Source organism: Ammospiza caudacuta, chromosome 3 (genome assembly GCF_027887145.1).
Source record: "Ammospiza caudacuta isolate bAmmCau1 chromosome 3, bAmmCau1.pri, whole genome shotgun sequence".
NCBI classification, from domain to species: domain Eukaryota; kingdom Metazoa; phylum Chordata; class Aves; order Passeriformes; family Passerellidae; genus Ammospiza; species Ammospiza caudacuta.
In genome coordinates, this window is record NC_080595.1 from 114,937,905 (window position 1) to 114,962,635 (window position 24,731).

General features: G+C 45.9%; 1 protein-coding gene across 1 annotated transcript in view; it reads right to left on the reverse strand.

Moving 5' to 3' along the window:
- BLK (BLK proto-oncogene, Src family tyrosine kinase) overlaps positions 1-24,731 on the reverse strand; it is a 35,628-nt gene that overhangs the window by 2,432 nt on the left and 8,465 nt on the right. Inside the window, exons 2-11 of the mRNA XM_058800712.1 lie at positions 24,387-24,489; positions 22,031-22,079; positions 15,436-15,529; positions 14,347-14,445; positions 13,231-13,334; positions 8,328-8,477; positions 7,560-7,712; positions 6,482-6,661; positions 5,876-5,952; positions 2,618-2,768 (exon numbers count right to left, since the gene is read on the reverse strand). Of these exons, the coding sequence (XP_058656695.1) occupies positions 2,618-2,768; positions 5,876-5,952; positions 6,482-6,661; positions 7,560-7,712; positions 8,328-8,477; positions 13,231-13,334; positions 14,347-14,445; positions 15,436-15,529; positions 22,031-22,079; positions 24,387-24,489 (1,160 nt within the window). The remainder of the gene's footprint in view (positions 1-2,617; positions 2,769-5,875; positions 5,953-6,481; positions 6,662-7,559; positions 7,713-8,327; positions 8,478-13,230; positions 13,335-14,346; positions 14,446-15,435; positions 15,530-22,030; positions 22,080-24,386; positions 24,490-24,731) is intronic.

Consider the following 24,731-nt stretch of genomic DNA (forward strand, 5'->3'; position numbering starts at 1 on the left):
CTCCAGCATTTTAATTATCTGCACATCCTTCTCTGTATCTGCTCCATCCCAGAGCTGTATGGAATATTCAAAACCAATTTGGCAGATTTATTATGGGACAACAACAGCAAGATTTTATTCTGTATAAAATTTTTTTGGCTTTCGCCAAGAAAAATTGTACCAGATCATCCTTGAGGTCTCTTTCCAACCTGGTACTCTGTGATTCTGTGAAATCACTTATTAGAAGGGGTTGTTTTAGCAAAAGTGCATAAATATAGCAGCAACTATAAATTCCTCAGTCCTTAAAGCTGCATAGCTTTACTAAAACCAAAATTAACACCTTTTTATTTTGTCCACCAAGTTCTTGCTTAATGCACTGTGGACAGCAATGACCAAAAGGTTGCAATTTCAGTTTAGCTAAAAAAAACAACCCAAAAAACCCAACAACCAACAGCAAAACCACCTTGATAAGTGGGAACTGATCATGTTACACTGCAGAGGAAACCACATTTTTATTTATACACATCCTCCCAGGAGTGGAAATCCAACTACAGGGTGTGAAATAAGCACCTCAGTTGTTGCACATCACACTCTGAGTGACAAGGCTGGGAAATGCAATATATGAAGTGAGAATTGTTCAAAGCAGGTAGAGGAGAGGTGTTATTCCAGAGCCAAGGTAGCTGGAAAAATGCTGATGGGAGCTGCTTTCTGCTGGGAAAGCAGCTCCTTTGGTTATTAACAGAATTATATTGATTTCATCAAAGCTTCTCTTAAGGATAAAACTGCCTTAAAAATTTGCAGCAAAGTCATAATTTCCCTTCATGGCAGTTTCCAAATTACATTTGGGATCTTTTACTACTCTGAAACAGTTCTGCATGTTGAAATGGATATGACTTGTATCAAAAAGTATCTTGGGGACAGGAAATTCAAAGAAATGTTTCTTGTCTTATTAAAAAAGCCCACAAAAGCTGTTAAATTTCCTTTCCTCTGGATATATTTTAAGGGGAGTTTTATCTCATCCCAACTCTAGAAGTGGACAGACTTCCAAAATTTGAAAATCCTCTGGTAAGTGCCACTTATGCCTGACTGAATTGATTTATTTCAGTGACTTTGCTGCTTTCCCTGATGCTCTGTGGAGTCCCTTTGCAATCTGAATGATTTGATCTCATGCCTGACCTCAGAGTCAGAGCTCAGTTCAGGGATGATCTCAGAAGACTTTTCCAAACTAAAAGATTCCCTGATTTATTGTTTTCTCTGTGGTCCCTCTGCTGTGGAAGGGACCTGATGTGGTCAGGGCTTGTTTTGCCTGGCACACCTGGAAGCTGCTGCCGGATCCAGATTTGTGGCTCCAGCTCTGTTATTTCCTTCCCTCTGAACTGAATCCCTGCAAAAACCTGGCCATGGGCAGCAGCTTTCATCAGCAGAGGTGAAATTTCTCCTCTGGAAGGGCAGCAGGAATCCCCCAAACAGAACCAAAAGAGTTGTTTTCCATTTCCCCCTGCAGTTTTCAGTTGGTTTTATAGCCCCCAAGCCTTGCTGCCTCTCCCAGAACTGGACGTTTGGGTGTTTCTGTTTCTCCTGCCCTCTGCCTGATGCCAGCCTGGTATCCTGGCATTCCTGGGGATAGGATGCCAGAATCCAGGACATTCCTCTGGCTGCCCTGGAGGACTCAAGACCCTGGCAGGGGGCTCGGAGACCTTGGCACGGAGTCAAAGACACCTGTGCCTTTGACTTTAACCCATGGAAGTAATTACCAACTCTGTGCGAGGAGTTACAAGCCACAACGGTTTGAGTAGAGTGATAGTGTTTTTATCAGAGTGAAAATGTAGAATTTTGGGGTTTTTAGAATGGGGGTTCAGGAGGCAAGATGGAGAAATCTGGGTGTGTCCTATCTTTCTCCTTCTTCTTCCTAGCGTCCATCTTCTGCTGTGATGGTCGCACTGTTGGATTGGTTTAGAGTAGAGATGAACTGTCTAACATAGGTGATAGGTATTTGTCAGAATCCAGGAAATCCCTCTGGCTGCCCTGGAGGACTCAAGACCCTGCCAAGGGGCTTAGAGACCTTGGACCCCTGTGCCTTTGATCTTGATCCATGAAAAAAACAATTACCACCTTATATGATGAATTACAAGTCAACAAGAGTTTAAGTTGAACAATAGTTAGTCATGGGGTGAAAAATAGATCTTTGGGGTTTTTAGAAGGGGGGTTCAGGAGGTAAGATGGAGGAATCTGGGTGTGTCCCGTTTTTCTTCTTCTTCTTGGCCTCCATCTTCTGCTGCGATGTTGGCACTTTTGGATTGGTTTAGAGTAGAAGCTCACTGTCTAACATAGGTGATAGGTATTGGGAAGTAATTGTAAATATTGCACATGTAGTTTTTAGTATAAAAAGATAACACTGCCCCAAGGTGGTCAGGTGTGCCATGAACCAACCTGCTGGACAGATCTCAGCAGGTCAGAGAAAGAATGTATTAGAGAAGAGCAAATAAATAACCTTGAGAACCAGAGCTAAGGAATTCTGCCTTCTTCTTTCTTGGGGCTGGGAAAGAGAGACTTTCCAACACCTTGGGGTCATCTCGACACCAGAGACCCCTTCAGCAGGAGGGTGGGAGATAAGGGCAGTGCTGGGAAGGACACCCACCTTCCTGTGCCAGGTACTCGTTCTCGATGAGCCTGGCCAGGCCGAAATCGGCGATTTTGCAGCAGAGCGTCTCCGACACGAGGATGTTGGCGGCCCTCAGGTCCCGGTGGATGAAGTTCATGCGCTCAATGTAGGCCATGCCCTCTGCCACCTGGGAGGGGAGGAAGAGCACACCTTCATCATCACCTCCCCATGGCATCTTGGGTGGTTTTTACCCACTTTTGCAAAGCACAGCATTTTTACGGGGTTGCTGTTGTCTCTCCGTGAGCATGGATGTGCCTACGTTGCTGATGGATGGATGGATGGATGGATGGATGGATGGATGGATGGATGGACAGGTGGATCAGCAGACAGGTAAATAAATAGATATTGCACTCATACAGGTGCAGATATTCAGCTTTACCATCCTGAGCAGCCAATTGAAGCAGAACAGAAGCACCACTCTCTGTTTTGCCCTGAGTCGTGTCTGCAGCAAGAGCTGAAACCACATCACTGGATTCCCAGTTTCTGCCACAAGTCTCTCCTCTCCAGAGGGCATTTTAATCATAAACATTCCATTCAATATGTGAATTAAAAAAAGGAAAAGAAAACCCACAAAAAAAATCAAACTAGCAATTCATAGAATTATGGAATGGTTGGAAGGGACCTTAGGACCTTAAAGATCCTCTCATTCCAACCTCCTGCTATGGGCAGGGACAACTTCCACTATCTCAGGTTGCTCCAAACCCCACCCAACCTGGCCTTGGACACTTCCAAGGATCCAGGAGCAGCCACAGCTTCTCTGGGCACCCTGTGCCAGGGCCTCACCAGCCTCACGGGGAAGAATTTATTCTTAAAATCTAAATGAGGCAACTGGTGTGTGATGAGCCTCTATCAATGACAGCACCAACATTTCATTGATGAGTGCTGGGGGTTGAAAAGGGAGATTGATAGAAGACAGAGGTTGCCAGGTTGAGTCTCAGATTTGGATTGGCATTTATTGGGAAGGTGAGTGGACGTGTGCAGCCCCTGCCAGCAAGGGGTAGCAAACCATTAAAGTTTTAAAGTGTCTGTGGGTGAGGGCAGAGCAATTTTCCACTCCATGCAGATTCACATGAGCCTCTGCACTCACATGTGGTTTCAAACAGGATACTCACACATACTTTCCAATGCTGCATTTCTAACCTGTGTCAACACCCCTCTAGTGCAAGGGCTGATTTCTGCAGTGGAAAATGGAAGAATTGATGTAATTTCCTGTCCTGATGTTAATGAGATAGGACCTGGTGCTCAGCCTGTTCCAGCCCAGAGTGTTTTCAAGCATTTACCCTCAAGACTGACCACAGGATTGAGTGTATCAGCCCAGAGTGTTCTAATTTTAACTCACACGGATGTCATTGGATCAAAAATTGTGCTCAAGAGGGTTGGGCTCCTGCTGGGCTGTGATGTCACCCCAACACCACAGATAAGCAGATTGCAAAACAGCTCAGCAGACTGCCCTTTCCTCCTGCTGTTCCTCCCAGAGACACCCAGGGGATGTCAGAGCCCCTGACCTGGGGAGGTGGTGCTGGGCTGGGAGAGGGAAGGATTGAAAGTTGTTCTTCCAGTTGATGCCAATGCCTCAGGGATGGGTAAAATCCTTCCTGCCCCATGCTGAGGGTGACTTCTGTGGGTTTTGCATGATTGCGGTGTGGGAGCTTGGTCTGTGTTCAACTATCCTGGTCCTGCTGGGTGGTGAAATTTGCCCAGAGAAGCTGTGGCTGCCCCACCACCCCTAGAAGTGCCCAAGGCCAGGCTGGGCAGGGCTTGGAGCAACCTGGGATGGTGGGAGATGTCCCTGCCCATGGCAGGGCGTTGGAATGAGATGATTTCTCAGTCCTTCCAACCCAACCCATTCCATGATTCCATAATTCTGTAACATTGACCAAAATCTTTGCTCTGAGTCACCCAGAGATTGCTCTGGTCCTGCACAGAAATGCACCTTGCCAATTTCTGGGGAATTCTCCCACTCACCCCAAGGGCTCTGTAATATGGACTAATTGGAATAAAGAATTAATTGATTAAAGGAATTAATCAATTCTTTATCCTCAGGAATTTAATACAAACCACAGGCTGTAATTTTCAAGAGAGGGAATGAAACAATGAAAGATGGAGGGAGGGAAGTGGAGATTTCAGGAGAGGAGGGAAGAAGGGAAGTAATTAAGTCAAATACCCTAAACAGGGATCATGCATTTGTCTCCATAACATCTCACAGACAACAGTGATGAAGCTGCAGAGATGGAAAATTTATCAGTAGTGAAGATGAAGGAACAGAAAGAGGTTTCTCTGCACCCTTATGGAAAATTCAAAATAGAAATGACAGAAGGTGGCACTGCTTTAAAGCATTTAAATCTTTTCATTCTGGTTAAAGCAAGAATTAAAGTATTTCACTATAATAAACCATCCCCTCAAATATTAAGATTTTCCAGTTGTTAATTTATTAAAAAGCAACTCTGTATGAGGACTGGAACCAGCAAACTTTGCACATTGTTTCCTCAAGTCCACTTTGACAAGAGAAGCTGAGTGATTTTATGGATAAATCCCATATTCCGGGATGCTTCAGGGTATTTTTTTTTTTTGGCCAATATTTCCTAATTAGCCTGACTCTGCCCTGGATGAGCCAAATTCTGTCAACAGCTGTCCGGGACCAAAGTGCAGTGATTTAACCATTCTCATTCTTCATGTGGTTTCCCTAATTTTGCCCTATTTGTGTTTAGAGGCACTTCTGGACTAAAATTTTAAGCTGCAGCTACAGCTATGAGGATTTGCAGCCTGGGGATGCTTAAAGTTTGTTTTCCTAAAGAGCAATATTCCCAGATCTGAGGATCAGAACATCCTTTAAGCCTCACCCTCAGAAGGGTAGGACTGCTGGTCCTGCATTGGAAGTCTCTTTGTTGAGCTTTTTCTCCTTTTTTGGTAAAAAGAAAAAGAAACTTTTTTTTTCCTGCTCAGCGAGGAAAAAAGCAAAATAAATAAAATCAGACCAAAAAAAATTCAACCAACCACCTCCCAAAAAACCCCAAATTCCAGATCTCCAGCCCTGCACTAAGCTATCAGAGTGCTGCCCTAAGGACAGAACTGATATGCCACATGGACTGAGAAGGATGAGAAGAATCCCTAAGAGAGCACACCAGGAGGAGCTGTTCTTCTTCAGGAAATCTTTGCTCTGACTGACTGCAGGCTTGCAAGAATTTCACTGAGTTATGAAATCTTGGATCCTTTTCCCACTCACTGTTCACTGACCTGAGCAGAGATATCAATGAGTTTGGGGAGATTCAGTTGGCTTCCTTCTTCTGTCTTCAGAAAATCCAGCAAACACCCTGCAGCACAGGAGAGGAGAGACTGCTGTCACTCTTCTGGATAATTTATAAATTTGTTTTTCCTGGTGCTTCTCTGAATATATGCAACAAATCTGCCTCCACGCTAAGGGAAATCTGAGCAGCCAGAGTGGGTGTCCACTGGAGTATCTTCCATTAGGAAAGCTCCCAAACAGCCCAAATTCTCCTCTGTTTTGCACAGATCTGCTGCAAACTTCTGGGCATTCATAGTTTGAACTGTTCCAAACAAGAGGGGCAAAAGAAAGGACAATTTCACCATGGAGGGAGTAAAAACAAACCCCCAGTGAGAACAGTGGGGAGGAGAACTTCAAACACTCTTCAAATGAAGAATCACCAAAGATTTTTCATCACCCAGAAAGTCTTTTTCTGTATTAGAATCAAAATTCTGGGTCACTTTCTTGCAGATTTGGTATAACCCTTCCTGCCCACCCTCATTCTGCATGGGAGCACTGGCCAGACCACCAAAGCGGCTCTGGAGAAGCCCAGCACAGAGCTCCAGGAGGGTTTTTACCATTGGCCATGTACTCTGTCACGATGTAGATGGGCTGCTTGGTGACCACGGCGTAGAGCCGGACCAGCTTGTTGTGCTGCAGCTTCTTCATCAGGTTTGCCTCTGCCAGGAAGGCATCAGGGTCCATGCTGCCCTCCTTCATGGTCTTCACAGCCACCTTGATGTTGTTCTTGTAGTAGCCTGCAGGGAGATGGTGGTGTTTTGAGGAATTTTGGGCTCCCTGCAGGGAGATGGTGGTGTTTTGAGGAATTTTGGGCTCTCTGCAAGCTCATGTGGGGTTGTGTAATGAGGAGAACTCATGGAGCAGAAAAGCACAGGAACAGATTGAATCCCTCATGAAGGAGCACGTGGTAAATCCCAGTGCCAGCAGGTGTGAGGGGAGAAGGGACACTCATGTCACAGCTGTCACCCATGAGGCTGCATCAGGGATGGTCCCTGCAGTGAGCCCATCCTCACACAGCCCTCCCAGACTCTTTCTGGGTGAAATCCTCTCACCAGCTGGGCTCTCAAATCATCCAAATGCCATCCAAAAAAAGGCAGGACTGAGCAGTCAGCACATGAGCTCAGCCTGGTCCTGTCCACAATCTCCATTTCCAAGGCAACCAGCAACCACAAAGAGAGTGGCAAAGGAAGCTGAGCTCCCCCCACTTCCTCTCCTGCTGATTAGCAGTAGGCAGGAGGGCATCAGGGATGGAGACCTGGGCTAAAAAGTGGAACAGGGAGGCAGAAAAAGTGGGAAAATGTCACCCAGGTACCCTACTGGGTGTAGTGACTTAGGATCACTGGCGTCACTGCAGTTGTGCCCAGGATTCCCAAGAAGAATGAGGGCATAATCCAAGAGATGAGTAAATAATGAGTTCAACACCCATCCCCTGTGAAACCCTTGATCAACCCCTGATCTTTGCAAACATGAGCTGTCCAGTCCTTCCCAGGAATCCTGTGTGTGCCCATAAATATTTGTTTGTCCTTCAGGATCCCCACTCCCAGAATAGTCTTGCCTTAGGGAAAAAAAAGGGTTTTCCATCTCCTCTCTTTATGTCTTTTTTTTTCCCCCTGGAATGGAAGGAATTCCACTTACCCATCCACACTTCCCCAAACTGCCCACTGCCCAGCTTCTTCACCAGCTTCAGGGCCTCCCGAGGGATCTCCCACTCGTCCTGGGCCCAGGGTCTCTGGGGAACCAGGGATGTGCAGGGAGCTGTGAGGCGCTGGCACAGCCCATCCCCTTTCTCTGCAGGAGCACAAAGCACAGGAGAGTTCAGTGGGATGGCAGAGAAAACCTCCTCCTCCTCCATCCAGGAGGAATCAACCCATGGAAACCTCCACAACCACACAGGGAAGTGGTGGAGCCCCCAGCCCTGGAGGGGTTTAAAGGCTGTCTGGATGTGACACTTGGGGATGTGGGTTAGGGGTGGCCTTGGCACTTCAGGGGGAATTCAGTGGTCTTAGAGGGCTTTTCCAATGTTTATAATCCTATGATTTCATGAAAAGCTTCAGCCACAGGGATCAAGGCACCCAGAATGGCCCCACAATCAAAGGGGAAAGCTCAAAGGGAGCCATAGAGGAGCAAATTATCCTGCCCAGTTATCCCAAACCCTGCTTCCCATGCATCCACCTGCATTTCCTGGCAATGTTCACCTCTTTCCTTTCCTGATGGGAGACACTCCCTGACTTTAGGGCTGGGGGCAGAGCTCACTCTTGCAATTCCCTAAGATGGAGACCAGGACATGGGCTCTGGTTGTAGGATCACACCTGCCCCATGAGAAGCTGTGGTGTCTCCCAAACCTTTCCTCCCTCTGTCCCTTCTTCCAGGACACAAAGCCACGAGGGAAGGCAGAGAACTCACGGCTGTAATGATGGATGAGCTCGGGCAGGCTGGAGAAAGTCATCCTGGGGGAGATGTAGTACCCCCCTCCATCCAGGGAGCGGATCCTGTAGTGTTTGATGATGTCCCCGTGGGCAGAGTTGTTGTCCCTCACAGACAGGGAATAGGCATCTGCAGAAGGGGCAGAAGGAGCTGTGAGGACAAACTGCACCCCAGCCAGGGACCTGCTGCCTCCTCTTTCCATCAACAACTCCAAACCAGCCCTGGTTGGAGCCTTTCCAGGGCAAGCCCCCCAGAATTTACAGCTTTTCTCTCTCCAAGGCAAGGGGACAGGATAAAAGTTCATCAAAGCTGAACTGATCAAGTCCAGGCTTCCTGGAGTAACACCTGCCTGTGCTGTGGCCAACAGCCCCCTGGAAGCCCTGTGGGGACCAGCAGCACCTCTGCAGGCAGAGCAGGCAGATGTTCCCCAGGTCAGGATGGTCTTTCCACAGCTCCATGTTCCCATCTGAGCTCTGCCAGCCTCAGCATCATGAAATCAGAATGGTTTGGGTTGGAAAGGAACTTAAATTTCATCAATTTCATCCATTTCCATCCCCTGCCATGGGCAGGGACACCTCCCACCATCCCAGGTTGCTCCAAGCCCCATCCAGCCTGGCCTTGGACACTTCCAAGGATCCAGGGGCAGCCACAGCTTCTCTGGGCACCCTGTGCCAGGGCTTCACCCCCACAGTGAAGAATTTCTTCCTGACATCCAATCTAAACCTGCCCTCTTTCAATTTAAAGCCATTGCCATTTTCCTCTGGATTAAACATTATTAAACCTTGTGCCAAGATCAGTGGTTCAGCTGGGAAGGGAGAACAGGAGGTGGGCTCAGGAGAATTGTCTTGTTCAGCCACAAACTTGTGACTAGATCTAGGGATTTCCATTTGGAATCTTGTCCCTTTTGGGCTTCAAGGGAGCTGCTCAGCCATCCACCCCTCCAACCTGCTGTTCCCTCCATGAGAATCTAAACCAGGGATGGTTTTCAGTGCACAAAAGCATCACTAGATGTTGCTGCAGAGCAGAACTCCCAGCCTGTGTCAGTGCGGTTCAATGCAGCTTAGCAGTGGGTTTTTTCCCCCTTTGTCTGGATTGTATTTCTGGAGTGAGTTGTTACAGGCCTGCTGGGCTGTTCTAAGTCTAATATGTCACCTGGGCTGATAAACTGCCCATTTTTGATGTTTTTTTTAAATGGAAAGGCAAGGCTATGCATGTTTAAAAGGGATCTGTTCATGCAGGATCATAAAAAGAAGCAACGGCAAGTCTGAAACCTTAATCCTGCATGTGAGGAGAAAGTTTATTAACATAAAATCCTCACTGGCTGCTGTTTCTCCATCCCAGCAGTTTTCCCTACACTGTGCCTGAAACCCATTTACATTTATAAAAAGCAGCAAGAAAATGTCCCCTTCTGTGGACATTTGCTCTGTTGGAGTGATCATAAATCTTTACAAGCAGAGTTTGGAAGAGTCTGAAGTTTTCCCAAGTGCCAGCAATCATTTTGAGGGTACTCCCTTCCTGCAGAGACCAGACCTGGTGATGTAAAATTAATGGAAAAACTTGGTGGTTTAAATGCAGAGCCAGAGAACCTGAAATTTGATGTGGTGGTCTCCTCAGCAGAGGAAAGTCTTCTGGTTCCCTTTCCTTCACCATGAATGTCAGGCAGAAGATAAGTTGACAAGCCCTTTTGATTTGATCAGTCCTACAGCTGAACAACTGAGAAACAGCCCTGAAACAACTTCAGTGGGGCAATAAAACCTCGAGGGAAAGGCAAAGAAATGGTTCTGCTGGCTCCTCCATGGCCCTAAATTCCAAAATAATGATAATAAACATCAAGGCCAAAGGCTGGGCTTGATAACCTTAAGAGATCTTTTTAACCTAAATGATTCTGTGATTCTGTGAAGAATAATATGACATTGATGACAACACCATTAGTATTAATACTATTATTATTATTATCATTATCATTATTACTATTATTTCTATTATTACTATTATTATTAACTACTATTAACTTCCATTATTGCTGTTGAGAGTGATGACATTGTTTTAATTTCAAAGAGACTGAAATACTGCCCAGCCCAGGCTGCAGCCCAGGAGAGTTGGGCTCATGTGGCACAAGACCAGGAGGGTGTTTGGTGTGCCTGGGACAGAGCTTAGGGTTTGTGTGGGATTTTTACAGGGTGAGGACTGCTCAAGGAAGGAGCCAAACGTGGTGTGAAGGCAGCTGCACTGAGGCCAAATGATTCTGCAGAAGGAAATCCAGGAATTTATGACAAACACCTCTGCAAGGGGGTGTCTGGGGGCTGAGAGTCAGCAGGGAAAGGAGACCTGCCCTGCTTGCCAGTGGTTGCACCCAAAATTCTCTTCTCCCACAGACTCTCCTTTTCAGGCCCAACCAACCCTTTAAACTCTCCTACATTTTTCAAACAGAGTCAGGGCCAATCTCTCAGCTGCCAGTGTTAATTCCTACCCTGTCATTAAGCTAATGACTGCATCTCAGCCCCAGCCACAGTTTAATTTGCTGCAGGGAACGTGGTTTCCTTCTCCTTGGCCAGATACTGTTCCCTTGGGAGCTGCTGTGCAGAGGAAGGCACAGAAGGGAAAGATTCAATTCTTCCTTCACAGAATCACAGAATGGTTTCGGTTGGAAGGGTCCTCAAAACCCATCTTGTTCCATGCACAGAGACACCTTCCACTAAACCAGGTTGCTCCAAGCCCCATCCAACCTGGTCCCTGCTCCCAGTGACAGCAGAAAATTGACTCCTAATTCCCTATGATGATATCCAAGATAGCCAAAAGGAGCTCTTGCTCCTCAGCCTCAAGGGACATTCACCTGTTCTGCATCCTGGCACAGACCTGGGCTGGTAAGAGTCCAGAGTACAAAATTTATGGAACGATTTCTTCATCAAAAAGTTGGCCAGCCCTGGCACAGCTGCCCAGGGCAGAGATGGAGCCCCCATCACTGTAAGAGTTTAAAAGCCACGTAGATGTGGCACTTGGGGACATGTGTTTACCCCTTTTCCTGCTCCTACAGCTCTCAGCTGCTCCTCAAATCCTTCCCAAGGGAAGGGCAGAGGCTGAGCTGGATGCAGAGGCTGAGCTCAGTGAGGTCCCTCCTGCTGGGAGCAGAGATGCAGGAATGCTGCTGGGAGCCAGGAGCCCGTGGCTCAGCACAGCTGGGGGAATGTGCTCCTGCAGCTTTTGGAATGATTGGTACTTCAGGGGAACTTTGTTTATTTGCAGCAGCTTCGGCAAGGACAGTGCTCTGCTGATGATTTCACTGCTTCCCACACTGTCCCCATCTTCCCAGGATGCTGAACTTGCCTTTTGGGGACTCTGAGGAATGTTGGCTCTGAAGATTTGCAGAGTTTCTGCATCTCAAACCATGAGGAAAATGAGATTCAGCTCAGGATGGGCTGGGAATAGGTGCTGCTGCTTGTCAAGGTGCAGAACCCATCCCACTGTGGCTGAGACATCCCAGTATGAGGCAAACACCTCCCAGTTTAAGTCATTAATGGGATTTAGCTCAGCACAGTGGCCAAAATTTGTCCTTGGTGGTCAAATTTTGCTGGTGATGTGCCAAGTGAATGAAAACACACATCATGGGGATGGAAAAACAGGAAAAATCAGTGGGGCTGCAAGGGCAGGGTTAATTTCATGGCATGTTTCTTGGTGGGCCACGGGGTGATTTACATCAGGGAATTCAGCTTCATGGCACCTTTGGAGGTGCCTGGCTTTGTCTTTTCCCTTTCTCTTTAGAGAGGAGGAAGCTGTGGCTGAGAGGGATCAAACGTGGTCATTCAGGCAGCCCAAAGCACAGGGTGCTCAGGCAGCAGCTGGATGATTCAGAGGATGAGGTGTTTGAAGGAATAACACCCATATTTTATGCTAAATATCAGAAAAGGCACAGGGCAGAGACACATCTGAGTATTTGGGACTCACATGGGGCTTTCATGGAGTGGATCTTAGAGGTTTTCCAACCTAAACAATTCCTTGATTCTATTGGGAAGACATAAAGCACCTTTTCCCATGTGTTAAGGAAAGACTCCTGCATCCATTTGAAATGAAAGGAACCAAATGACAGCAAGACAGAAACACTTTCCTGACCTAATCCATGGATCTGGTTCAGAGCAGAACCATGGGACCATCATGAACCTCTCTGTGCTGTAAACACACATGATGGCCCAGAGGAAGCAAGGAGAAAAAAGCAGGAAAGAAACAATAAGGAATTCCCATGGGAAAACCTAAACTAACTTCCAAACTCTATGAATTAATAGCATGAAACAAATAAATTGAAATTACATGGTTTTCTATTATGGTTAATAACCATATCCACTGTCCAAGAGGAGTTGGAGCATTCTCTGGCTTTTCCACCCTCACTGAATAATTTCTTCAAAAATCAGACGTTTATATGGAAGGAAAGTGGATGAAATCCATCTATCCTGCTCCAGTCACTCTCCTTCCAAAAGTTCTGCTTTGTATGAATTCCCTTGCTGCAGACAATCAGGAAAAACATGTTTTCCCTAGGAAAATTACTTTTTTTCCAAACTGTGCAACTTTCTGTTGCAAACAGGAGAAATATTCCTTCTAGAGTGTGTAGAAATATCTTAAAAATAAAAAGAAAAAAAAGAAAAAAATAAAAAAGAGAGAGAGAGAGACATTTCCTTGGGAAGAACAGGAAAAGAAACCCCCTAAACTATTTCAGAAAATCTGCTTATTTGTGTTTCTGTGTCTCTGCCATGAGCTCTGGTGGAAGAGCCACTCTTACCACAGTCAGAACTGCACAAATGAGTAGATCATGAGCATGGGTCCTACAGCCATGCTGAAGATTTTTCCAAGCCTGGGCAACAATGAGGAATTACCTTTGTTCCACAGATCTCACCTTTGGTGGTTTCACTCTCTCTGACAAGGAAAGAGCCAACTTTGTTCCCAGAAGACAACAGCAGCCGTTCAGCATCTTTTCTGCTCAGAGTTCTAAAATACCACCTGGGAGACAGAAAAGGCAAAAGCATGGCTTGAAAAGGAAAAACTCTTAAAAATAGAATTCTTTCCAGTTAGTTATTATTTTTTTTTAATTAGTCATTACACCGTGAAACTGAGGGTTGTTTTTATTAGCAAGTAGTTTTTTATCTGCTGGAAAGTGGCAGTAATAGACTGATTTGGGTAGATTAACACCAGATTTGGATCACTTTGGGCTTGTTTCACAGCCTGGAAATCCAGACAGTGTGGGGAGTAGATGGGATGTGCAGTATTCCATACAAAGAACTTTTATGTCTCAGCCACATTTCTGTGCCCTGCTGAATATTTGCTGAACTCGGTGATGGTTGGGTCCCTCCAAGAAGAGATTGCAGGCAGGACTGATCATTTAGAGCTGAATGCCTTAGAGGAGGAGAACTCATGGAAAAAAAATTTCTCCTTCTGTTTGTATTATAGCAAAATAAACTCTTTGGACTCCAGTGTTTCATTTGATTTTTCTTGCAGGGAGGCTGCATCTGGGGTCATTTAAAAAACAGCACTGTGGGTCTGGGCGCTGGCACTCAGTTTTCTTGTTCAATTGTTGGTGTGGCCCCTGGCAGATCTAAGACCTGGATCAGTGCACCCCATCCAGAAATTCCCAGTTTATATATGGGTATTTTTTTGGAAGGTGAGAGATTTACAGCCATTTTTGTGGGTGGACTGGCCCAGTGGGACCAGAGGATGGTCCTTGGCACTGCCACCATAACCTTTCTGTTGTCCCCACCTAAATCCTTTTTTTTCACAGTGGGTGCAATCAATGGGACAAGAACCTTTGCCCACTTCCCCCAAAACAACCTCATCCTCTCTTTTCCACACCAATATGATGATTAAAAACTTGTCCTGAGCTTTTCAGCAGCATTGTTTGGGACGAGGAAAGACCTCCTGCCATCCAGCCCAGCAGTGACATCTTCCTGCCATCAGTAAAGCTCCTCCTGGAGCTCATTGAGATCTGTGTCGGCCTCTCAAAACCTTTCCCACTTACTTTTCCTCTTCCAAACTGTCCACTTGTGCCACGAAGTTGCTGGGGATGTATCCTTTCCTCCCAGTGCTGAGGGACTTTGCCAGCCACCAGTCCCCCTCTCTGCAAAGGGAGCAGAGGAGAAGGTGTGAGTGCTCACAGGATGTTTTGTGACAAGCTGAGGCTGTGGGGATGTGGATGGTGGGGTTTGAGCACTGCAGATGGACCAGGACTCCACAATCCACTCTGCAGTTCCCTCTGGGTTCCCAAGCACCAAAACCAGGTTGGTGGCTGTTGGTGTTTCAGGGACTTGTGGAGGTGACAATCTCTTTCCATGAATGTGGAGCCACCACAGACCCAAACCTTTGCCACACACCTTGAGTGATCACAGGGTTTATTTTGTCTCCTTAACAGGGCATTGGGGTACTTTCTGCTCCTTCCTTTGTGTTTCAGACACCCCACCTTGCTGTCCCACTGCTGACTGAGCCACTAGTGATGACCCCAAGCCATCTCCATGCAGGGGATTCTCCATCTCCTTGTCCCACAGGTCCCAGCCCATGGCACGTGGATATGAAATGTCACCTCTGAAGGCCACCTCAAACCTCCAGCAGTCAAGGATGGAGCAGCCCTCCAAGGCCTGGGGGCCTCAAGCTCACCTCTGCCCTGTTATGGACTGGGCCTCTTCTGTGGTGAGTTTGAGAAGTTGAAATGAAACCTCACAAGTGTCTGGCTCAGTTCTGTCCTTTCCTATGACTACACCCAACCCACATCCTTTGCAGAAGCAGAATCAGCACAAACACAGGACAGGACCTGTTTTTTCTTCTTGTTGTTGTTTTTTTGTTGTTGTTATTTATGCTACTTCTGCACTCCCAGGCAGTGACAGCAAAGAGGGTCCCAGTACCACCCAGGCAGGGACAGTCCCCAGCCCCAGAGTATCTGTGACCCACGGAAATGTCACCCTGCAGAGAGAAGAGGGTACCCACAGCCACACTCTGGAGCACAGCCAAGGCACAGGATCAGCTCTGGTCAGCTGCAAAGTGGTGGCTGACCCCAAGGTCTCCCCTTTCCCAGCCTCCCCGTGCTCATATTTGAACTTCCTCCTGGGTCACTTACTTGGAGAGGACCTGGAGTTTCTCCCCTTTGACCAGCTCCAGGTCACGGTCACTTGAGGCAGGGAAATCGTACAGTGCAACCACAAACAAGTGATCTGAAAGAAGAATTAACTCCTTTGCATCCAGACTGTTCCTTGAGTGGCTTGATGCACACCTGGGTGTATGGTGGGGAATTTCAGCCCCTAAACATGGGGCTCTGTCATCCTCCCACCCCCAAATCCAACCTTTCCACCAACCCAGCTTTCCTTGTCACCACAAGCTCTGCTCAGGGATTAACACTGATTCAACAAAGCATTTCCTGTGTATGTATTTTTAAAACACTGCAGAACAACCCCCCAGTCCACAAAACCCAGAGTGTCAACAAAAAAAGGGGTTTGTGTGGAATTGGAAGGGTCATAAATAACCTGTCAGAGTTCAGCCTGAGTTTTACACAGTGCTAAATGAAAACTGCAACATTTCCCATGGTGGCTGTGGAATTTGACTCAAAATGATGTGGGGATTTTTTGATTTAAAAAAGTACAAAGTCCTTGGGCTCATGGTCTGTGGCCTGTGCTTTGGTATCTTGTCATCCCTCCCTTTTGAACTCTTTTTCTTGCAGTGAATGAATCACAGAATGGTTTGTGTTGAAAAGGACCTTAAAGCTCATCCAGTTCCATTTCCTGCCATGGGCAGGGACACCTCCCACCATCCCAGATTACTCCAAGCCCTGTCCAGCCTGGCCTTGGACACTTCCAGGGATCCAGTGGCAGCCACAGCTTCTCTGGGCACCCTGTGCCAGGGCCTCACCACCCTCACAGGGAGCAATTCCTTCCTCACATCTAACCCAAATCTGAGCTGTGCCAGTTTAAAACAGTTTTTAGAAGCTACCCCTTGTCCTGTCACCTTCTGCCCATATAAAAAATCCCTCTCTCTCATTTTTATGAGTCCACAGGATGCTCTGGCCCAGCCCAGGCTGATCCCTGTGGGCTGGAGCTGGATCTCTTGGTCTGCATATACCCTGGAGGTGCCAGGACTGCTCTCGGGGAAGCGCTGCAGCCTTTCCCCTGTGCTCTGCACGCTCGCAGCTGCTGAAGCAGAAAAGAGCAGCTATTCTGGGGCAAATCAAAGTTTATAAAAAGAATCAGCGCATGCGCAGGATCACAGAAATCAAACCAAAACACTGTGGTGAAAAATGAAAAGAAAGGAGAAGGAGGGAAAGAAGGAGAATAAGGGAAGGAGGAGGAGAAGGAGAAAGAGAAGGAGGAGGAGAAGGAGAAGGAGAAGGAAAAGGAGAAGGAGAAGGAGAAGGAGAAGGAGAAGGAGAAGGAGAAGGAGAAGGAGGAGAAAAACAGAACAAAAAAAATTAAAGAAAAAAAAGAAAAAGAAAAATTTAAAGAAGAAAAAAATTGAAGAAAAAATTTAAATAAAAATTTAAAGAAAAAGAAAAAAAGAACATTTTAAAGAAAAAGAAAAATTTAAAGGAAAAAATTTAGAGAAAACATTTAAGAAAAATCTAAGAAAAAAAGAAAAAGAAAAGGAAAAAGAAAAAGATTAATGAAAAACAAAAATTTAAAGAAAACCAAAAATTTAAAGAAAAAGAAAAATTTAAAGAAAAAGAAAAATTGAAAAAGAAAAAAGAAAAAAAATTAAAGAAGGATAAAAAGAAAACTTTAAAGAAAAATTAAGAAAAAGAAAAAGAAAAAAAGAAAAATTTAAAGAAAAATTTAAAGAAAATTTTAAAGAAAAATTAAAAGAAAAAGAAAAATTAAAAGAAAAATTAAAAGAAAACTAAAAGAAAAAGAAAAAGAAAAAGAAAAAGAAAAAGAAAAAGAAAAAGAAAAAGAAAAAGAAAAAGAAAAAGAAAAAGAAAAAGAAAAAGAAAAAATCATTTAACTGTGCTGCAGGAAGGCTTCAGCTTGTGCTTAGCCTAATTAATGCACTGAGACCGATGGACAGCCTATTATTAGCATTTTTCAAAACAGCCTGTCAAGCCACTGTCTTTGGGTGACCTTTTCAAATAATGCCACCAGCAAGAGAGCCAGACTGGCCCTTTGTCACTGCGAGATAACCGTGTCTCTGGGGTGACTTGGGGTTTGTGTCTGAGCAAGGCTGGCTGCTGCTCCGATGGCAATTTGTTAGGGAGGAGAAAGGGTCAGCGTGGGAGGAAAGGCAGCTTTGGAAAGCAGAGCCCTGAGCAGCTCCCTCCAGGCTTTTGAGAAGGAAACCGGAGATCCATGAGAGGTTCCAGCAGAGGCTCTCTCCCAGGATGGGAAAAGGATGATCAGTCACGAGGGAGAATGCTTTGAAGTCTGAAAATAGCTGGCACGGTTGGGGGCTTCCCCTTGAGGCAGCTCGAATTAGCAATGCACCCAAACTCTGTCTGCCTCCTTGAGAAAGTTGTTATCACACATCTGCTCAGACATGAAAGGGTTTGGGGCATGAGGTGTCCACAACCAGCCTGCCATCCACACACACACACCCTCCTGGTCCTCTTGAAAGGGAAATAATGCAGTGATCACACTCGTGCTCAGAAAAATAGGAGCAAATGTGTAAATATATTCAAGCCCAGAGTGGCTGTGCACTCCAGAAAATGAAAATGGAGTTTTGATCTCGAAGCAACTGACATAAGTGAAAATAAATGAAATTAAAAAGAGAGAATGCAGCAAGGACAAAAAGGGTTTTGTATGCTGAAAAAATATTTTATCACCTCTTATCTCACAACAGGCACACTGAAATGAGCCAGAAGAAAAGCTCTCTCTGCCCGAGCTAGCAGGAGCTGCCATCTCATGATGAAAGGGGCTCTTCCTGTCCCCGAGTCCATCACCCCATGAGAAACACATGGATTACACTGCCTTGGACCAGTTTGATCCACTCAGGCCATGAGAGGCTTGCTGGGGCTCTGAGGAGCTCTCAGATAAAGCTGCCAGCCCCAGGACTTTGATTGGGAGCCAAACACGTCCTGGCTCAGAGCTGCTGTCAGCAAAGTCTGATACCAGCAGGGTTTGCAGAAGCTCAGTGCCAGTTTGGTGGCTCAAGAGGAATGATTCAACCAGTCCACCCACTGCTGGCTTGTCCTCAGTGGAAGGTCTTTGCAACCACGTCATGGCCACAAAGCAGGGCTCAGACTGTGCCAGGGGGTCCCAGAGGATCATCCATTGGTTTAGGGCCATTTTGGGATGGTCATCGTGTGAGTGACAACTTGCAGGACATGTTGGCCAGCTGGGTATACACTGAGCTATGGATTACTGCTGCTGGAAATGGGGTCAGCTTCAGCCTGGCGTGGGCTGGTTGGAATCACTGAATCCTAAACTGGGAAAAGATCTCTAAAGTCATCAAGTCCAACCATTTAATCCAACACTGCCAAAGCAACCCCAAAGCAGGGCTGAGACTGTCCCAGAGGATTATCCATTGGCTTAGAGTGATTTTAGGATGGTCATGGTGTGAGTGACAACTTGCAGGACACGTTGGCCAGCTGGGTGCACCGAGCTATGGCTTAAAGCTGCTGGGAATGAGCTCAGCTTTCTGTTTCAGCCTGGTGTGGGCTGGATGGAATCACTGAATCCTAAACTTGGAAAAGATCTCTAAAGTCATCAAGTCCAACCATTTAATGCATCACTGCCAAGGCAACCCCTAAACCATGTCCCCAAGTGTCACATTCTTGTGGCTTTTAAATCCCTCCAGGGATGGTGATTCCATTGCCTAGGCAGCCTGATCTGAAGATTGGTAACATTTTTTGTGAAATTTTTTCCTAATATCCAATTTTACCCTCCCCTGGTGCAACTTAAAGCCATCTCCTCTTGTCCTTTCTCTTTTTACCAGGAAGATGAGCCCAACCCCTACCTGGCTACAATTTGTTTTCAGGGAGTTGTGCAGAGCCAGAAGGTCCCCATGAGTCTCCTTTTCTCCAGGCTGAGCCCCCCAGTTCCCTCATCCTTTTCTCCTCAGATGTGCTCCACATCAAGGCAAACATTTTTGATTAGAAGTTTTTTAATTTCCCACTGAAAACTCAGCCCTTTTTTCAGTAGAAACAACCCTTCCTTCTCTCACTTCAGCCCAAACACACATTTCTGACAGAATTCCTTTCAAATGCAAAATGACATTCAAGTAACAACAACAAAAACAACCAAGAACTTTGGCATTAACTTTGAGATGCCACAAAAGACCTCAAGTTCCAGAGAATGATAACTTTCCACACCCTGGAACTCAGTCCTGTTCATATTTTGGTCAGCAAGAAGCAAGTGGAGAGGTGGAAGAAGTGGTGGTTCCTCACCAGAAGAAATGACCTTGCAGACACTTCGACTCCTCATGCTGTTGCAGGTTATTAAAATGCCTGAGGACAAGCAGCCAAACCCACCAGCTGTTTCCATCAGTGGGATTTAAATCCAGATGTGAGCAGCTGGCAGGGCAAGTGCAGGGATTATTCTACCTATTTTCTATGTCTTATCCATCCAATGCAAGCAAACAGCAGCTCTACCATGGGATTCTTAGATTTGGGGCCCACCATGGACCTTTAAGAGCTGGGGGCTTTGGGGACTCAGAATTAAAATTTTGACTCCACAGAGACTTAAAATCAGCCTTAAAAACTTTGTGATTGCTCAGGGAATGGTGTTAAAATGAATGGGAGAATCACCTAAAGTGAAAAAAGGATTGGTGCTGCCTCATGCACCACATTGAATCCAGAGTTCTGCACACCTTGCCTGCCTTTGTGTTATTTCCATGAGGATAAATAATGTCATGAGGAATTAAGTTTTTTTTTTTTTTTAAATAAACAAATTAATGATTTTTCAGACAGAGGTGTGAAAGCTGGAAAGTGTGAGACAACTTCAACAACTCAAAATCAGAAAAAAAAAAAAAACCAAAGCAAAATCATTCAAAACTGAAGGAGAGCAAAACCAAAAAACCCACAAAAATTTAAAAAAAAAGGAAAAGAAAGGACTGATTTTACATTATGTGCCACACTTCCATAGCCAATAATTTTCCCTGACTGAATTTAAAGTGCTCCCACAGGATTTAATTCATGTCTCTGAATTTATTTTTTTATATGATGTGATTGCCTGGATTTTGAACTTTCTCTTTTGATTCACTTGAATTCCTGTCACTTAGGAGAAGATCTCCGGTATCTCAAATATCTTGCTTGGTTCTTATCAGCCTGTTTTGCCACACAGGGCACAGTCAGATGTAGCATCATTTCAGGAAACTCAAACACTGGCAGAGAAAAATAGGAAGTTTTCCAGACTGTCAGTGTGAATATTCTTCCAGAACTGGAACTGAATCTAATGAGCAAAATTAGTTTTGAGAGCTGAAAATGGCTGATATTGTACTTAATCCATTTTCTAGCATCTTTCAACTTCTGCCTTTGGGCATGAAGGAGAAGTAAAATCCGCCTCCTTGATCACAATTTCTGCTCTGACTCTGACCAGAGTGGAAAAAACCTTGTGATAAAAATCCTGTGATAAAAACCCTGTGAAAAAAACTCTGTGATAAAAATTCTGTGACAAACTCAGTCCCTGCTCAGCTGGGGAGGTGGGAGAGCACAGCCACTTGGAAACATGTCATGAAAACAATTCTGCAAAGGAAAACAGTTTCTGGAAAAATGGCATTTCCATGAAAACCCCAGATCACGTGGTTGAAGGTATTCACCTCCCACAGATTTGATATCCATAACAAAAGCCAAATTTGAAGGATATTTTGATGTTGCAGGAGTTCCTGTGCTTGGCCCATGGTAGGGACCCTCCATCACCATCCATAAGACCTAAGAAGACCTAACACTGTCATTCCATCCATCCCATTTATTCACCATCCCCTTTTTCTCTTCCCTCACACCATCTCCCCTGATCCTACCCTTTCATCCACATGTAGAACTTTCATGTTTTGCTAACTGGCCTCTTCTAAGTTTTCTCCATTTCCCCCCCTCTTCCAAGCTTCCTCTATTTCTCCCCCTCTTCTAATTATCTCTCCCTCTGTCCTTAATCTGCAGAATTTCTTTGACAAAAACACACATGAGCTGCTGCTGGAGGCCAGGCAGAGGGGGCTGAGGGCTCCCTGCTAAAAGGCAATAATCTCCAAACACCATCTGTGACCTACAGATAATTGCAGAGGTGGATGAAGCCAACAGCCCATCTCCAGGCAGGGGCTCTGTGTATCCTTATTTTATCCTCTTCCCTTTCTTCTCCTTCTCTTTGTAGCCTCTCTGGGCTCTCTGATGCCTGCTATTTCCTCTGAAATGTTCAGCTGGCTGGATAAAGCATCCATGACTTGTCACACTGCAGACAGGGCAGAGGAATCTCACACAGCTCCAGGCTCAGATCTGCCTTTTCTCCAGCAATCATGGAATCACAGGATTGGAGGAGACCTTAAAGATCACCTGCTTCCAAAGGAGAGGGAGTGCTCTTCCCCCTGGATTTCTTTGATGAGCGAAGGGAAAATTGGCAGCTGCAAGGACTTGGTGATGTAAACTGAGTTTTCTGAGCCACTCTGATATAAAAAGAATCAGCCTGGCACAGCTGCAAATACAGAAACCACACGCCTGTGATGTGATGGCTTATCCTCAAACCCTGACATTTGGGGACCACCACCCTGCAAAACCCCACGGGGAGGCAAAGAAAACAGAGCCTTACCTTGTGCAGAGGCTTGGTTTAGATGAGGGCTGTTGATAACTTGTCTCCCCTGTGATAGAAATAGAAAGGAAAAAGGAGATATTTATCACTTTGTTGTGTTTCAGGAAGAACTGATTTCAGCTTCACAGACGAGTGGGAGTCTGGTCCAGAGACCACTGCAGCCCCTGTGCCTGGCTCCACAGCTGTGATGGCTTTAGCACATTTTGCCATGAGGTGTTCACAGCTGTCTTCACAGAAAAGCTGCAATAAGCCTTGGCTTCCCTCTGAGTTAAAGCAGAAATCTGCTGCCCCTTCACTTGGAGCCTGCTCCATCCAGCCCCTGTCCGCTGATGCCAGATTTAGGATCAGTGAGGAGTGAGAGATGAATGGTGCAATTGAGAAATGGCAATTGCAGAGTTGTTTGAAGCAGAAAACCAGAGATACTGTCTGCCATAATTGTCCCAAGCATCATGGGTGTATGATATCCTTTGCTCAAGATTACATTAAAAAAACAGAGGCAGTGACTGCAACAGCTAATTAATCAGAGAACTGTAGAAATCATGGAATATTCAATGGTCCTTGTGGATATCCACTCAGGATATTCTATGATCCAATAATTCTATGATTCCTGAGATAGAAGGGGCCCACAAGGATCATTGATCCAGCACCCCAACCATCCCATCCTGTGCCTTGGAACATTGTCCAAATGCTCCTGGAGTTCTGGCAGCCTTGGGAGATTCCCTGGGGAGCCTGCTCAGTGCTCAGCACCCTCTGGGAAAGAAGAACCTTTTCCCAATATCCAATTTGGGAATTAGTCCCAAATTCCAACTGGGACTAAATCTCCTCTGACACAGCTCCAGCTGTTCCCTTAGGTCCTGTCACTGATCACAGAGAGCAGAGATTGCAGCTGCCCCTCCACTATCCCTCAGGAGCAAATTGCGGACTGTGAAATTAAATGGCAACAAGTTGCTGCAGCTCATCTGGGCACAATTTTAAAATGCTTACTTTGCTCCTGGTTTGGTTTGGCCCTGCTGCTGGAACTGGCAAATTGTCCATGGATAATTCCAAGTAGCTGGGATGAAACCACCTTGTTTTGGGGGATAACTGCTTGAAATTGGCCTTCACCCATCTCACAATGCCCATGGTGGGTGTTTGACCACACTGGGTATTTTTATTTTAGTTCTGTTGTCTGTATTTCACCACGTGCAAAAGTGGTGAAATACAGACAACAGAACTAAAAACACCTCGTGTTTTCTGCCTGCACCATCCTTTCACCCCAGCTCAGCAGCAGTGTGGGGTGGGAGAGGTGCTCATCTGCTGCCATTTCTCATTTAAGTGGAAGAAATTTGGATTTCCCCTGACATGTGAGAGCTGAGTGCCTGTGGCAAAAAATAACGAATGGCAGAAGGTGGCCAGTGATACTGTATTTATACTCATAGTGGCTCCTCTCCAGTGAGCTGGAGAGAATGAAATTTAGGAAAATAGCATCTTCTTGGTCAATCTGACATCTGCTGTCATCAAAACCGGACTGAATAGCCGTGGGAGAACTCAGAAATGAAAGTAAAGGAGTGAAAAAACATCTCCAGCTGTCATAAAAAGCAATGATTTGCAATTCCTCCCCTCTCCCAGGGCTCGAGATGGTCTTCACATGAGAGCTGCACCTCGAGTTTCTCTTGTGCTGGCTGCAGTGCTGGCAGGGGCAAGGAAAGACAAAACAGCTTCATGTGCTTTGGACAGCAACAGATGCAAAGTGACTTACAAAGTTTAAACAAGCTTGTCATTTGAGGTCTCCTAAATCCTTCCCCAGCTCCTTCCTGCCCCGTGTCCATGCCAGCAGAGGGAATGCAAAGGGAGCAGCAGATGACCAGCATTTCTGATTTTCAACTCAACCCAACACAGACTGGCTGCAGACCCTCCTCTCTGAGCCCGCTGAGGACTCACAGTGGTGAAGTTTCCATTGTGGTTTGCAACTCTGAATCTTAGCCTGAATCTGACCCATCTTGCAAGTCAGCAACATCAGCTTGGGTTTCAAAGTGCTGATGAGAAGATATTTCAATACACAGGATTTTAGGGGTTTGAAATATACAGGGGTTCCTCAGAGCCCTTCCCACCCCTGTCCAAAAGGGATCAGCTGGGAGGACCAGGTTTCCCAGAGAAGCTGTGGGTGCCCCTGGATCTCTGGAAGTGTCCAAGCCCAGGCTGGATAGGGCTTGGAGCAACCTGGGATAGTGGAAGGTGCCCCTGCCCATGGAACTGGATGGGCTTTCAGGTTCTTTCCAACCCAAATAATTCTGTGATTCTAAATATTGCCTGCACCACCCCAGATCCCAACAGAGCTGTGGGGGGATCCCAAAAGGACACAAAGCTACAGGCTTACCTTGGGTGGGGCAGGAGGAGGTTTGCCCTTGGTTTTTGGGTTGCCTCCAGCAGTGTGTTTCTCATTGGACATCAGCTGATTTTTGCTGCCAAACAACCCCATCCTGGAAGGAAGAGCAGAAATTGGTTTTAATGGGACTGCTTTTGGGGAAAGGTACAGGCATTGATGGACAAAGTCTTTCCATTCATTTAGAACAAGCTGGAGAAGATCAGAATGCAGGACGATGGGACAGCGAAGAGAGGAGCTGAAAACCATCCTGTCTACAGTCCTCTGCTGCCTTGGACCTTGTGAACCCCATGGTTTCTGTTCCCACATGACTCTGGTGTTTCACACTTTGCAAATGAG